This window comes from Squalius cephalus (genome assembly GCF_949319135.1).
Source record: "Squalius cephalus genome assembly, chromosome: 8".
In the NCBI taxonomy this organism is placed as follows: Eukaryota; Metazoa; Chordata; class Actinopteri; order Cypriniformes; family Leuciscidae; genus Squalius; species Squalius cephalus.
Window position 1 is genome coordinate 36,560,551 of NC_137129.1, and position 16,850 is coordinate 36,577,400.

A 16,850-nucleotide genomic window follows, 5' to 3' on the forward strand; every position below is an offset into this window, starting at 1 on the left:
ACAAGGGTTTCTATTGTTTTGTTTTAGCAGGAAAAGTTCTATTCATGCATATATAGTTGTTTACAGTTCTGCAAAATAACTCAATTGTAAAGAGTAGGGAAAGATAATTATGAATTAAATAGTAAATGTATATATTTTAGATGTATTTCTTTTTCTTAAGCTAATGTGTAAACCGCGGTGCTCAACCATTCGGTTTCATTTGTTTGGGAAAACGCTGCCTCGTGTTACCACCACGATTACGTCAAATGACGAAGGCCATCTTTGTGTTTTTATTGGCTAAGACCGCTGAAAGAGGAGCTGACGCACCAAACCCGGAAACGAGCATAACAATAACATGAAAACAAATGATTCACAGTCTGTACACTTTTCATACAACATTACGATAAACTATTGCACTTTTTCCAAGTAGTTTGCACATATTGATCCACACAAATATATGAATTTCCCCAGAACGCCAAAGAAACTAACTTTCTGAGTAGAACTTACACTGAATTAATCTAAAATATGTATATTTTATATAAATAATAGATAATATTACCAGTTTGGTAATATGACAACTAAAAAACGGGTAATGTTATATCATAAAGTAGTTATATTCGACCTTAAATACCATGAACATTGTCCACAGACAATTACTTAGGGACTATTACTTTTACCACGGTTACCACATCATTACACATAGCTTTAAAGTATTAAATATGAAAGCAGACTGGCAGATACTTATGGACAGTTACCACTGCAATATTTATGAACAATAAGTTAATAGTAGTTTTCAGATGGGGAAACTGTCATGGTAAAGGGGAGGGGGTGATCCGCAACACACCAGGAGATAAGCTTGATTTGTTCATACTTCAACCACTGGGGCTCTTCTGCATCTTCGCCATATACAAACGCGAAGAAATGAAGTGAATTACGGCATGAGCTCGACGGAACCCAGCGGCACCGACACATCTGCGTCCTTTTAATAACCGGACGCGCTTTTCCTCTCCGGTTTACCGACTTTATAGTGTTCGGGATGGGTAAGGAGGTGAACGGCGTCTCTCGGAGTCGCTTTGAGGCGAGTAGTCACTGTTTATTTCCAGATTGACATGTCGATGTAAATATTCTTTCGTTTTTACTACTAAACGCCTGAAATAATACAGGATTATACGTGTTATTGCAGTGGAAGAGGCCGAGCTTCCGCAATCATATACGAGTTCAGCTCTTCTAATCGCTTGACAGTCAAAACACATTCATTAATGTATGTTGACCAAAGGCAGCATCAAATACATCATTATATCCCTTTTAAGTAGCTATATATTTTTTTTCTTTTGTGAAATCTAGCCTACTTTGTGTCGAATTGTATAAACACATCAATTGATTAAAGCTTAGTGTGGCTCAAAAGGTGCTTTAAAATTTCTCGCTTATTTTCGCGAAGCAACAGTAGGTTGCGATGTACGCTTCGATGGTTTTTAATGAATTAAACTGGTTAGCTGAGATTATAGGAGACGGATAATGCTGGTAGGCCCACCGCAGGCTGGAGTGGGGGAAAACAGCCGGCCAAAACAAAAGCTGGATATACACACGGGCCTTTACGCGATAAAACACATCGCGTATCACTACTCATCACCACAGAAAGCAGTTGGGCCGGGTTACGCAAACATTTAGTTTGTTGTTCCCCTTGAAGGCTCAAGATCAGCCGTGTTTAAACAAGTTATAACTGTGTTTACATCGGGTGTCTCAAAACTTAGTGAGTTGACTACCTAGACTGCATTTTCGGGACTTCATAGGCGCATGTGATGCTGTCTAGATAGGGAGCTCACTAGGTTTTGAAACACAGCCGCAACGCTGAGACACATGGTATTGATGCTTTTATCGAGGGTTTATGTCTATAGTTGCTTTTAAAGATCAGACACACACACATGCACTCTGGGCAGTCAGACAATGTCAAAGTGAAACATTGTAGCCAAGTTTCTAAATATTATTTTTTTAAATAACACCACAATGTTGCTCTTCCATAATAAGACTACCGAAAATTTACGATGGTATCTGGTTTTAACCACAATTACTTGACTAAATATAAACAGTGAACAACCTTCAAAGCCACATTAACCAGCCAGGGTGTTACATTACGTCCAAATCAACTTTTGTATGCCATTTAAATGATTGATTTATGATAACATAATGAAAGTGGCAATGCATCTCTGTAACATTTACTATTGTCCTCTATAGCTAAAGTAATGTGAACACATGTGATGCAATAATTCAAATGCCTAAAATGTCATGCATTCTGACAGCTTCTTATAACGTTTTAAAAAGACCCATAATACTTCATTATGAGACATTGCAACAGCAACCGTGCCATTTAAGTGGAAACTGTGATAACTATAGTAAATGTTTGTAAAGGTACTAGGCCTAATCTCAGTATATTGCAAAGGCATGAATGTAATCAGTCTTTAAGCAGCGATGCATTGTGGCCAGCTTAAGCCTGTTTCTTTTTTTAGGATCAGAGTGATTATCTGGACATTGTTTTGGAGACAGCAGCATGAGAGTGATCTTTACAAATAACTGACAGCTCATATTATGCTTGGCTCCTTGATTGTTGCGATATTGTCAGAAAACATGGATACAGCATCAGCTGATGGACTGATTTTGCCTTTACATACACGTATTTAGTTGCATTTGGCTATTGTAACGGTAAAAGGAGCACAGCCATATTACATTTTACCTGTGGCATGGTAGCCTGGCTACTTAGTCAGTGTTGACCTAAATGTTACTGTTTAAATGGGGTTGGTTATGTGTCAACATAATGTATATAGCCAGCGAATCAGAGAGCAAGAAACTGTGTTGCATTACATGTAAACCAGGAAGTCACTTTTTTTTTGTCATGAGAAGCTACCTAATATGACAGAGGCGATAACAAGAAGTGTCATGGAGCAGCTGAGCTGTACTCAGTAGCAGTTTACTGTATATTACTGCAAAGATATTCAGAAAACCTGGAAACAAAATAAAAGGAGTAGCTGCTTTACCAACTCTTATTAACAACACCTACTGTAACAAAAGAATGAATATATTCCCTCATTTAACTAAATCAAATACGTGTACCATTTATTCAAATATATAAAAAGATTTTGTAAGCATATTGTGTAGTTGAGTCAATTGATTCATTTGTGATAATGCAGTGAAACATGCCAAATTGTGACATAATTTTTGCCCAGACTGTCATACAAAGAAATTATGAAGACATACAAAAAATAAGAGAGATCCAACGAAATATTAATAACTGATTATTCTGTAGTATAATCATGTGTGTGTATATATATATTAGGGCTGTCAAACGATTAATCGCGATTAATCGCATCCAAAATAAAAGTTTGTTTTTACATAATATATGTGTGTGTACTGTGTATAATTATTTTCTATATATAAATACACACACATGCATGTATATATTTAAGAAATATTTGCATGTATATACTGTGTATATATATTTATATTATACATAATTTATATTATATCTAAATATTTTATATATAAATAACACATTTTTCTTAAATATATATGCATGTGTGTGTGTATTTATATATAGAAAATAATTATACTCCATACACACACATATATTATGTAAACAAACTTTTATTTTGGATGCGATTAATCGCGATTAATCGTTTGACAGCCCTAATATATATATATTATATATATATATATATATATATATATAGTAAAGCACTTTGTGCTATGTAGCTTTAAAATAATATAATATTTAAAAATATATAAAAGCAAAAATATATAAATGGCTATAAAAATAAAGTTTATTATTATTAGGGCTGTCAAAAGATTAATCGCGATTAATCGCATCCAAAATAAAAGTTTGTTTTTAATAATATATGTGTGTGTACTGTGTATAATTAAATTTGTATATATAAATACACACACATGCATGTATATATTTAAGAAAAATTTGTTATTTATATATAAAAAAATTATATTTATATATAATATAAACTATATAAATATATATACAGTATATGTATGCAAATATTTCTTAAATATATACATGCATGTGTGTGTATTTATATATACAAAATAATTATACACAGTACACACACATATATTATGTAAACACAAACTTTTATTTTGGATGCGATTAATCTTTTGACAGCCCTAATTATTATATATAAAGTAAACTTTTTAAATTATTATTATTATTATTATTATTATTATTTTAGTTATGGGATGAAATATATGCTCTAGACCTTTTATTTGTAATTTGTATATTCTTAATGATTATTATTCTCATTAAATTATAAGGATAATAAATTATAATTATAAGGAGACAAATTACAATATTCTCAGTAAAATAATAAACTAGCCTAAATATATAATACACTTAATAATTATTCAATTTTATTTTTATTTTTATTTGGTATCAAAGTATTACCCACACACGTCTTTGAGAGATCCACACATGTAAAAACAATTGCAGGAGACATTGACATATAAAAGGGAGCTGATCATGAGAAAAGTCTTCCGGCGATATAGAGTGTTTCTGATGAGCTGGGAACAAGGGATCAATCATTCCTGCTTTGTAACAGTCAGGTCTGCACGTCACATGGCTCATCCTTAAACAAACAAACAAATGGAAAGAGAATGGATGGGTGAAAAGAAAGAGGAACAACACAACTGAGAGTTTGTGATAAAGAATACCTGTAAGCTGTCTAACATATTGTTTCTCTCTCAGCTGAGTCGGTGCTTTAAAGGCATAGTTCACCCAAAAAAATGAACGTTCTGGCATCATTCACCCACCCTCATGTCGTTCTGAACCTATATTTGACTTTCTTCTGTGCAACACAATATAGGAGATGTTTAGCAGAATGTCCAAGTGATCCCCCCTTTATAATGAAAGGAAACATGAAGCTCAAAAAATCACGTTCACACCATGAATGAGAGCTGTAAAGATCACTGTATTGGTGTTCACACCAATGGACGATAACATTCTGTTTATTATAAGCACACTCAGTTGTCGTCATCTGTCACTTTAAATGCTTGATCTCTTTAATGTCACATGGACTCTGATTGGCTGTGAATGTTTTTATTGTTCTTCAACTGGAAAAACAGTTCTGAGAGTGATTCGTGTTGTTATCTGTACTAGTGTGGACTTTCCTATTCTCATATTATTAAAACTTCAGTTATTATTATACCCTTGATGTGAATTGTTCCTTGCACATTATACATTCGAAAGCATTGACGTCAAACCAGCAACAGTGTGTCTTGAGTTGCCAGGTTTGAATGTGAGATTTCAGAGTGTGTGTGGAGAATAACAACTGAAATGTTATCAATTGGCTTCAGAAAAGTTGAAATATGAGTCATACGTTATACTTTTATGTTGCAGTACTCATTCTTTTTCATTGTATTGAAAAACATTCTTTTAGAAGAAAAGGGGCAAGCAACATTTTATTTGAATGATTTTGGGTGAACGAAAACTTTTTGATTATTAGAGATGATTCTTATGGGATTGGACAGTGGTTTTCCTGTTGGTTTTCCTGAATCAATTTGTGATCAAATTCTTGTTCAGATCAAGACAGGGATACAAATAGACATGTTTTTACAAAGGAATTTCCAGTGCACACAGAACAATTTGAGTGCGCTCCACTATATTTGGATGTGAGGTTGTCACTTCTCAAAAAAAAAAAGGAACATCCGGTCTGGACTGAATTATTCAGAAAGACAATCTGTTTCTCTTGTTACCATTTGGAAAAAAGGTTTTGTGGTTGGATGAAACCAAGTTACGACCTCTGGTGTTCATTTCTAGTATGTTCGGCACACAGTCGACCCTATACGACTACATTTCAGCTGTAGAATTTGGGATTAAAGTTCTTTTTTCTAATTGTTTCAATGTTAAAATACATTGGGCACTACTGCCAATTAAATGACAGAATGAAGGAAAACAAGTGCTGTAAATTGCCTAATTCCTAGAAAAAATAGGGTACTGGTAATTTTCTGCCAGGACATTATCTGTCAAGTTTATGGACATTTCCTTTAACCCTACAGCACAATGCAATGTGTAAAATATGGGTGAAACCCCAGTGAAAATCAATACAGGCAATTCCTATTCAGGTCCTATTTTTACAGACTTTTCTTAGAGTGTGGTGAAAATACTACGTCTAGATACATCAGGACTGATATTCCTCCTGTTGTTAGTGTTACCATGAGCTAGAAAAGAGAATGTGTGAAGGCTTTGTGTGGGATTGAGGAAGCACAAACAAACTTTGCAAGAGATCGTTACAATTCTAAAGGTCAGAGAGAGAGAGTGTGCAAGAAACCTCGACTAACCTTATAAGGCAACTTTAAGGGGAAATATATGGTCAAATAAAGTCCTTTTTGAGGCCGGAGTCTGACGGATTTTTGTCATCTCATAACTAAAACTATTAAAAGTCATTTTCAGTAATTGAAATTGATGAAAGTTAGAAATGTTGCCTTGCAATTAACTGAAATAAGTTTAAGTGTAAGTGAAGTACTACAGTTGCTAAAACTGAAATATATGAATTATTATTTATTCATTTTTGTTAATGTTAATAAAAAAAACTTACATATACATGCATACATACAGTTTAATATAATTGGTTGTATTAGTTGTTTACTCTAGTTAACAAGAATTAAGAATGAACAATACTTCTACAGCATTTAGTAAATATTAAATTCAACATTTACAAATGCATTAAAATCAAAAGTTGTATTTGTTAACATTAGTGAATGCACTGTGAGCTAACATGAACAAACAATGAACGACTATTTTTTTTAAGTAACATTAACAAAGATTAATAAATACAGTAGTAAATGTATTGCACATTGTTAGTTCATGTTAGTTAACTTATGTTAACATGAGACCTTATTGTAAAGTGTTACTAATATGAATATTGGTAACTCTTGACAATAAGGTCTCCTTAGTTATTAATATTAGTTAATGCATTTACAATTATTCATTAACAATGAGTAATACATTAATATTAGTTAATAAAATGTTCATCGTTAGTTCATGCGAGCTCAGGGCCATTAAATAATGTTAGATACAACTTTTATTAATGTATTAGTAAATGTTGAAATTAAGATTCATAAATGCTGTAGAGGTTTTTTATTGTTAGTATCATATCAATAGGATTCATATCAACTAATGAACAAACTAATGGTAACAAATGGAATCTTATTGTAAAGTGTTACCAAAAAAAAAAAAAAAAAATACTAAAGCACATCACAAAATTGTTAAAAACAAAATGACCTAAACTGCAATGAAAATGAACTGAAAATATAAACTAAATGAAAATATTAATAAATAACATAATAATATATAAATAATTCTAAAACAACACTGGCACTTAGGCATGTTTTAGGAGTAATTCTTGACACCATAAATAGCGTTTGGGTAACATGAAGTTATTTCTGTAAAATAGTTTGATGCATTCATAATATTTCATTCTCTGGTATTGCATATCTTTGTATGAACTTAAAATGTCAACTTAATTTAAAGCTTGTGTAATGCCTTAAAGAACTTTGTTATAAAGCCAAAGCCTCTGCATTAGAACACGAAAGACTCTTTTCAACAAAACTCGAAAACGACCACTATTGTTCTGTCGTTCTGTGGTCCGAACTAAAGTATTGTCGTCTTTTTTATTGTTAAAAGTGTTTGATTTGCTGCAAAACACTGTAAACGCTATTGACCTTTGAACTCACAAGACGCACAGTTTTATAAATGAATGTCTTTCTCTCTCCTCAGATGTTCTCCAATAACGACGAGGCTGTTATTAACAAGAAGCTGCCGAAGGAACTGCTGTTACGGTTGGTGTGAAACCTATTCAATACTTCTCTTTTTTTCCTAAATCATCTCTTTTTGTTAATAGTATTAATCATCTCCATCTCCATCATGTCTTTGCTGTCTTTATAGCATATAAATAATGACTGACTTTAATGACATGCTCTATCCTAACTATTTGTTAATGATGTTTGCTAATGGTTTTGATGTTCTCTTTTCTTTTTTCCCCACAGAATCTTCTCATTTCTAGATGTAGTCACACTTTGCCGCTGCGCACAAGTCTCACGAGTAAGTGTGATTTAGTCTAGGGACTTTATAGATTAGACTGGTGTTTTGTGGCACATTAAGTGTCTATTTTGACATTTGTTCATTTCATGAGCCCTCCAAAAACAGTATTTTGTCAATTATACTGTATGTTGCTTGCTGTGATTATTGACTTTCTGTTTCTCACTTGCTCTCTTTGTCTCAGTCATGGAACCTGTTAGCCCTGGATGGCAGTAACTGGCAGCGCATTGACCTCTTTGACTTCCAGAGAGACATTGAGGTCAGTAGACAGACGTTTTTTTTGACAGATGAAGTCAACATTTTCTTTTAGCTATTAAAATACAAGCAATTTCAGATGTTATTTAATATGAAGGTGGCTAACAGATCCTAAAAATCTCTTCATGTATAGGGTCGTGTGGTGGAGAACATCTCAAAGCGGTGTGGAGGCTTCCTAAGGAAGTTGAGTCTTAGAGGATGTCTCGGAGTCGGAGATAGTGCGCTCAGGTAAGAAAGAGGTAGCAGATGAATGCTTAATGAGCACATTTTCACAGCAAAAAAGATGAATATTCATTCTTAAAGACCCATTTGAAAGTGTTCTTTTACATTTACATTTGTTACAAAATATTTCTATTTCAAATAAATGCTGTTCTGGTGCTGCCGCTGAGCCAGAGAGAGCAGTTGTTACGTATAGGTGTGAAACAGCTTCACAAACAGTCTTTTCAACCACACAGAATCATTATTTCTGTCTTAGAATAATTCAGATGATCTCAGAAGTGCTGTAATAAAAGTCTATAGTTCGTATATAAACACTGATGTCTGCGGTAGCAATCAAAATAGAGTAAATCACCTTTTAAAAAAGTAACTTGATGCTTCAAGTAAAGATTGTATTAATTACACCATTACACCGGTAGATGGCGACAGGTGACTTAAAATGTATTTGTCATTGAATCATTTATTCAAGAGATTCATTCAAAAGTGCTGATTCTTGAAGTCTTTATGATTGAGTCTTAGAATCATTCATTCAAACCAACTTCAAAGTTAATTATATATTTTTTAAATGCACTGCAGCAATTAACATTTTGTCAGACCTTTAGTAAATTGCATGTTATTTTGTTTAGTTGCCTACTTAGAATCGTGGAATAATCATGTTATCTATTTTAAACAAAAAATTGTGATTCTCAGTTTCTCCAGAATCGTGCAGCTCTTATTGCAGCCTTACTGAGCATAAGAAACTTCGGTAACACTTTACAATAAGGTTCATTAGTTAACATTAGTTAACTACCTTAGTTAACATGAACTAAGAATGAACAATACTTCTACAGCATTTATTAATCTTAGTCAAAATTAATTTCAGCATTTACTAATACATTATTCAAATTGATATTTTTTAACATTAGGTAATGCACTGTGAACTAACATGAACAAACAATGAACAGCTGTCTTTTTATTAACTAACATTAACAAAGATTAACCAATACAGTAACAAATGTATTGCTCATTGTTAGTTCATTTTAGTTAAAGGGATAGTTCACCCAAAAATGAAAATTATCCCATGATTTACTCACCCTCAAGTCATCCTAGTAGTGGAGCGGCTAAGTGCTTATGTTTGGCAGAATCGTTCAGTTTATGATACAAGCGTGAAAATTGGCATGAGCAGTCTCCATGGGTCACTTGACAAGAAAATTGTCCGAGCCACTTGAAATTTCAAGATGGCGGCCATTTTTCAAGATGGCCGACACCTTAGTGGAGCAGTTAAGTGATATAGTAGTTTATTTGGTGATACAAGCATGAAAATTGGCATGAGCAGTCTCTGTGGGTCACTTGACAATAAGCCACCTACAGCTACTTGAAATTTCAAGATGGCGGCCATTTTTCAAGATGGCCACCACCTTAGTGGAGCAATTAGGCTTAAGAAATCATTTAGTTGGTGATACAAACATGAAAATTGCCATGAGCCTAATTGCGCCACTAAGGTGGTGGCCATCTTGAAAAATGGCCACCATCTTGAAAAATGGCCGCCATCTTGGAATTTCAAGTAGCTGTGGGTGGCTTATTGTCTAGTGACCATCAGAGACTGCTGATGCCAATTTTCATGCTTGTATCACCAAATAAACCACTATATCACTTAACTGCTCCACTAAGGTGTCGGCCATATTGAAAAATGAAAAATCTTGAAATTTCAAGTGGCTCGGACAATTTTCTTGTCAAGTGACCCATGGAGACTGCTCATGCCAATTTTCACGCTTGTATCATAAACTGAACAATTATATCACTTAGCCACTCCACTATAGGTGTATTTGACATTCTTCTTTCAGACGAATACAATCAGAGTTATAATAAAAAATATCCTGGCTCTTCTAAGCTTTATAATGGGAGTAAATGGCCGTTTATGTTTTGAAGTCCATCAAAGTGGAGTCCACAAACTCATCGCTTCGCTTCAGAAGGCCTTTATTAACCCCCCAGAGCAGTGTGGAGCACTTTTATCATGGATGGATTCACTTTGATGGACTTCAAAACAGAAACAGCAATTCACTGCCATTATAAAGCTCGGAAGAGCCAGGACATTTTTTATATAACTCCGATTGTATTCGTCTGAAAGAAGAAAGTCATATACACCTAGTTTTCCTAATTTTCCTTTTTGGGTGAACTATCCCTTTAATACATTAACTAATGTTAACTAATGAACCTTATTGTAAAGTGTTACCGAAACTTCTTTCAAAAACATTACTTTCATATCATACAGACCCCAAACTTTTAAATGGTAGTGTAATGCAGGAAAATTGTTGGGTTCTATTTTGAAGTTGGTGCGAATTATGAAATGTCCCTAATACCTAACAGATCTCATTGAATTAGAATAGGCGTTGTGAGAGAGCCAACCTGTCTTTGTGGCTCTGTTTACACCTTGTTTCAAGATGCGTTTTGGTTGATCAGATTACAAGTGGACGACGCTAAATACAGGTGTAAACGGGTTCAAAGTATTTTGAGCTGGTCCACTTTCCACTTCCAGAGGTAGTCGAAAGCGCATTCGACCGGATTGATTTTGTTGAGTTAACGCTCATGTGATCTAATGTGTTTGAACAGCCACAAAAAAACCCTGTCTACTCTCTGCCTTCTGACCTAATGCTTAAACATAATGGGAAGCACGCTAGCCAGATGGGATTGAACTTTTTCCGGCTTGAGACCCAAGTTTGGTTTGAAGACGACAATCACAGTGTTCGGTGTGGTCTTGTGGCTATCAGAGCACAAACGAAAGCTGCTGACCAAAACGCATCTTAATACCCGGTTTAAACAGTGCCTGTGTCAACTCTAAAGCAGAAAAGACCAACCAATCAGAAACACTTTTGCCTGTCAATCATTTTAATAAAAAACTGCTAAAATGGCTTACAGGATGTGTGTATTTAAGTGTGTGTGATGTTTCATGCATGCAAACCTTTTGTTAATAGTTTTAGAGCAAAAACCATTTCGGTTCACTTTGTCATTTTGCCCTTTGTGTGAATAAGCCTAAAAGTCACCATGAAATCAAAATTTAAATTTTTTATTTTTTTGATGGAATATTGCAGTTTTTATTATAAATGATTTATTCGTTCACATCATTCTTTTTTTTATTTTATATATGTACCCTTGTAATCTTTTATCAAAATAACTTCCCCTCCCTCTTTCAGCGACATCTCTTCTCTTCTCTGATGATGCGTTTACTGGCGTGAGGGCGGGACAACCTGTCACTCACATGAGATCGACCAATAGTAAACCACAACCATCCAATCAAAACCCCATGGACAAAATCAAGTCCCGCCCACGTTTTCTTGTATGAGAAGTCGTTACACTCAGATATACGTCACAATAAGGAAGAAAAGACTATCGCAACTTTCATGCCATTTCATGCTGACTTTAAGACCTGTCAAGAAAGTAGATTGCCTCTTTAATAAGAATGAGTTTAGTAATGCTTTCCATTCTGAAGGACATCACATATGGACTAAAGACATTATTGCGACTTGGAGGGAAATTCAAGCATTGTTGAAAGTTTAATCATGTAAAATGTCCTTTCTCTCTTAGAACGTTTGCCCAGAACTGCAGAAATATTGAGCTGCTCAGCCTCAATGGCTGCACCAAGATCACTGACAGGTAGGTGTGTGTGTGTGTGTGTGTGTGTGTGTGTGTGTGAGAGAGAGAGAGAAAGTGCTGTTTGATCTCCATTGAACTTCTGTCTTTATTTTTGCAGTACCTGTAACAGCTTGAGTAAATTTTGTCCCAAACTGAAGCACTTGGATCTTGCCTCCTGCACCTCAATCACGAACCTGTCCCTCAAAGCTCTGAGGTCAGAGGTCGCAGACACACACGCTTGCTGGTTATGCAGAATGCTTCTCTAGGGCTAAATGTCTCTCTGTGTGTCATTTCAGCGAGGGCTGTCCTTTGCTAGAGCAGTTGAACATCTCGTGGTGTGATCAGGTGACCAAAGACGGCATACAGGCACTTGTGAGATGTTGTCCAGGACTCAAAGGCTTGTTCCTCAAGGGCTGCACACAGGTGAGACTGGACTATCATCCTTCAGCCCTCTTCGCTGTTCTTCCCCTTTTCTGTGTTATTTAAAGCCACTTGTAGCATTTGGAATTGATCTAAAGCTAAAATAATATCTAAATGTAACACTATAAGGTGTGCAATAAGGTATATTTTGTTAACATTAGTTAATGCATTAGCTAACATGAATTAATGAGCAATTTATTTTTATTAATTTATCTTTATGTTGGGAAAAATATAATTGTTCATTGTTTGTTAATTCATAGTGCATTAACTAATGTTAACAAATGCATCTTTTGATTTTAATAACACATTAGTAAATGTTGAAATTAACATGAAGTAAAATTAATCAATGCTGTAGAATAATTGTTCATAGTTAGTTCATGTTAATGAATGTTAACGAACAAAACCTTTTGCCTTGGCAACCAACTGAAATAAGTTCAAGGTGAAGTACTAAAATTGCTAAAACTAAAATTGGAAATAAAAAATAAAGATATATATATATATATATATATATATATATATATATATATATATATATATATATATATATATATATATATATATATATATATTATAAGTACATAACAAAATAGTTAAAAACTAAATTATTTAAACAAATTAAAACTGAAATTACTAAAACTGAAATAAAAATTAAAGATATGTAGAAATTAATTAATCAACAAAAACTAATAAAAATTACAAAAGCACATAACAAAATGAACAAAATTAAAATGAAAGTGGAAATATAAAGATAAAAGCTTCAAAATATTAAAAATGTAATATAGTCCTGCCCCAAACTCATGGCATTGGTTGACGCACAAGTTAAGCAAACAGGCCACAGGGTTTGCAAAAAGCAACAGATTATTCATCAACTAACATGTGAAAATGTGGTTCATGTTATAACATCTAGATTAACCATGGTTATCAACACTGAAACTTCCTTTTTCATGCAATAATAACCTGATAAGGACAAAAAGAACAAAAGACACAAAGAGAAAAGAAGAAGAAAAAACAGATAAACATAGTCCATATGCTATCATATATCTTTAGAAGACTTTTATGGCAATTGTTGTCATTGATTTGTTGTCACTGAATCTCCACATTTTGTATTCTATGTAAAAACATATGGGTTTGACACAACATGAGGGTGAGTAAATGATGACGGAAGTACCGTACTGTCTCTTTAAATCCGATCAATCGTTTAGTAGCACATTATCTGTCTCTCTTTTATGTTTTCTCTCTTTATAGTTGGAAGACGAAGCATTAAAGCATATTGGAGCACATTGTCCAGAGCTGGTCACACTCAATTTGCAGACGTGTTCAGTAAGACTCACACATTCACATTCTCTCATACACTGGATGGGATGGTTTCCTCATCTAGGTATATCTCTGTGTGTGAATCGAGCAGCAGATCACAGATGAAGGTCTTATAACCATATGTCGCGGGTGCCATCGGCTGCAGTCTTTGTGTGTGTCTGGCTGTGCAAACATCACAGATGCTATTCTCAATGCCTTGGGCCAGAACTGCCCTCGTCTCAGGTACATAACACACATAATCAAACCCATGCATTTGCATGCAATCACCCATTACCCAATTTTTATCCTCTTTTCAACTTCGAACCATTGACATTTTTGTCTCTGTAGAATATTAGAGGTGGCTCGCTGCTCTCAGCTTACAGATGTAGGCTTCACCTCACTAGCACGGGTGAGTAAACAATCTGACAACCACAAACCTCCATCTGTGCTGAACCTCTGGAGCTTCTAACCACAGAAATCAAGCACATCATTTCCTCTTATTTTACAGAATTGTCATGAACTAGAAAAGATGGATTTAGAAGAGTGTGTACAGGTGAGTTAGAATGAAAACATGATTACAAAATGTTAAAATGTTGTTACATACAGTATTTACATTTTTATTAGTTCTACATTAAGAATATATCATTTGATGAAACCCTCAATTGAAGTCCATTGAAGTGATCAATCACTTTTGCTGATGATAATTCTCAAACAAGTCTTTTGAAATTGATATGGAGACTCTTAAAAGTGCCCCTATTATGCTTTTTTGGATATTACTTTTAATGTAGAGTGCAGTATAGCTCTTTGTGAAAGTAAAAAGTCTGCAAAGATCAAAGTCCCCGAGTTATTGTCTCGCAAGAGAAGGAATCAGTTCTGTAATTCTTGTCTGTCTTCTTTCTTGAACCTACTAAGGTTTTTGCATAACATTTGCATAATGCCAGCCTATGGCCTTCATTGGCTGCCTGTGAATGACACTGCTTTGACCCGCCCTCAAACTCTGTAGTTGTAGCTGAGGCCTGGAAGAGTGTGTGCTAAAGAGTTTGGAAGAGGTTGCGCATGCGAAAGCACTTTGCATGCATTTGCAGAGCATGAGGTCTCAAGCTCGAATTGATACAGTAAAACTGACGCCTTTGATTTGGTGGTACAAGTGATAGTTCTACCATATTTGTAACAGGGAGTTTGTTAATGATCTGAGATGTCATCGCTCTGCTGCAGAATTTCAACACCATCAACATCGATTCCATGTGACAATATTACATATAAAGTATGATTACGACTATGAGTGTGTCCTGACACGCCAATCCCAATGCATCTTTTTCAGTATCTACATGTATATTAAAATCACCAACAATTAAGTCTTCATCTGCAGCCAGTACTAATTCCAAATTGAAAATCAGCAAATTCTTTGGCGACCTGTTTAGTAGCCAGTACACATGTCCAACAGGATTTATCACTTACACTAGATAGCGTTACATAAAGCACCATCACTTCAGTAGAATTATACTTAAAACTAGACCTCTGGAAATATTACCCTATGGACCCCTTTGCCTTTCAGACGAAGCTCATGTTTATAAAAGTAATCTTGGGGGGTTGACTCATTTAAAGTATTAATGTGTATCAAGTGCTGAAGAAGATCCGGAACTGAAATTCAGATATTTTCGACATGCGCTGTAAGTGGTGGACCAATCACAACAGACTGCCCATCTGACCAATCAGAGCAGAGTAGTTTGTTTATTTGAAGGTTAAATTGTAAGCCTGAGTATATCCTCTAATTATACATTTTGATTTTTATAATCATTGTTTATAACTTTAACAAAGACGACTAGAGGACCCCCTAGATTCCAACATATATTTTTATTATAGACATTGACTGTGTGGTTGCAATTATTTGTCTTATCTGAAATGAAAAGGAGCATAGTTCCTAATGTTATTTCCTCTTTTGTTGATTATCAATGAATGCAGTTAGCATGAATATTTATAATTATATTTATTTATTTATTAATGCATGTAAATTGCTCTATAAACGCTCTATAAAATGTTATAAAAGCCTTGTTATAACGTTTAATCTTTCTCCATAGATTACAGATGGAACGCTCATCCAGCTATCTATACACTGCCCTCGACTCCAGGTTCTGGTAAGGGTTTAAAAACAAAATTTACAATAAAAAAAACATACGTTTGTATTTTAGTGGTGTCAGTTTAATGTGTTAGCTTGGTGTGATTATTAATAAAACTTTTTTTTTTTTTACATTTTTTCTTTATCTGCCACAATAATGTCACAATGTCTTATTATCATGTGAGGGCTTTTCTCAGCTAATATTTATATATGTGATTTATTAATTGCAATTAATCCGAATATCTAATAATTTGTGAAACATTCCTTGGGTGTTATGGGCTTGTTTATGTGTTTGTTGTTGTCGCTGATGTTTCAGAGCTTGTCCCACTGTGAGCTGATTACTGATGATGGCATCAGGCAGCTGGGCAGTGGACCCTGTGCTCACGACCGACTGGAGGTGGTGGAGCTCGACAACTGCCCGCTCATCACTGATGCTTCATTAGAGCATCTGAAAACCTGTCACAGCCTGGACCGCATCGAGCTGTACGACTGTCAACAGATCACCCGCGCCGGCATCAAGCGCTTGAGGGTGAGGCCTTTTTTTTGCTTATGCAGTGAGAGGTAAAACATAGTGGTTTGTTGTTTCTTATCTTATGGATACTACAATACAACTTTTTTGGGATATGTATAGATTTGGAGTTCTTGGTATGGTTCAAGAAATTTGGTTTAAATGGGTTCTAAAGATATTACAAGTGTAAATAATTGCTCTGATTAGATATTTTCATTGATTATGTGATGCTTCTTGAAATCTGAAATTAGGTTCCATTCAGTGTGGTTTAGGTTCATAAGAAGTGTCTTATGCTCACCAAGGCTGCATTTATTAGATGGAAAATACAGTAAAAACAGTACTATTGTGAAATATTATTCCAA

General features: G+C 34.6%; 1 protein-coding gene across 1 annotated transcript in view; it reads left to right on the forward strand.

Annotated features, from left to right (window-relative positions):
• The first annotated feature begins 824 nt into the window (after positions 1–824).
• Positions 825–16,850, forward strand: part of fbxl20 (F-box and leucine-rich repeat protein 20) — a 19,119-nt gene continuing 3,093 nt past the window's right edge. The window contains exons 1-14 of the mRNA XM_079879039.1: positions 825–1,057; positions 7,751–7,812; positions 8,020–8,074; positions 8,256–8,330; positions 8,460–8,554; positions 12,104–12,172; positions 12,270–12,365; positions 12,448–12,574; positions 13,817–13,891; positions 13,977–14,107; positions 14,213–14,273; positions 14,373–14,417; positions 15,943–15,999; positions 16,297–16,509. Coding sequence (XP_079735165.1) covers positions 1,016–1,057; positions 7,751–7,812; positions 8,020–8,074; positions 8,256–8,330; positions 8,460–8,554; positions 12,104–12,172; positions 12,270–12,365; positions 12,448–12,574; positions 13,817–13,891; positions 13,977–14,107; positions 14,213–14,273; positions 14,373–14,417; positions 15,943–15,999; positions 16,297–16,509 — 1,203 coding nt within the window. The 5' untranslated portion in view covers positions 825–1,015. The remainder of the gene's footprint in view (positions 1,058–7,750; positions 7,813–8,019; positions 8,075–8,255; positions 8,331–8,459; positions 8,555–12,103; positions 12,173–12,269; positions 12,366–12,447; positions 12,575–13,816; positions 13,892–13,976; positions 14,108–14,212; positions 14,274–14,372; positions 14,418–15,942; positions 16,000–16,296; positions 16,510–16,850) is intronic.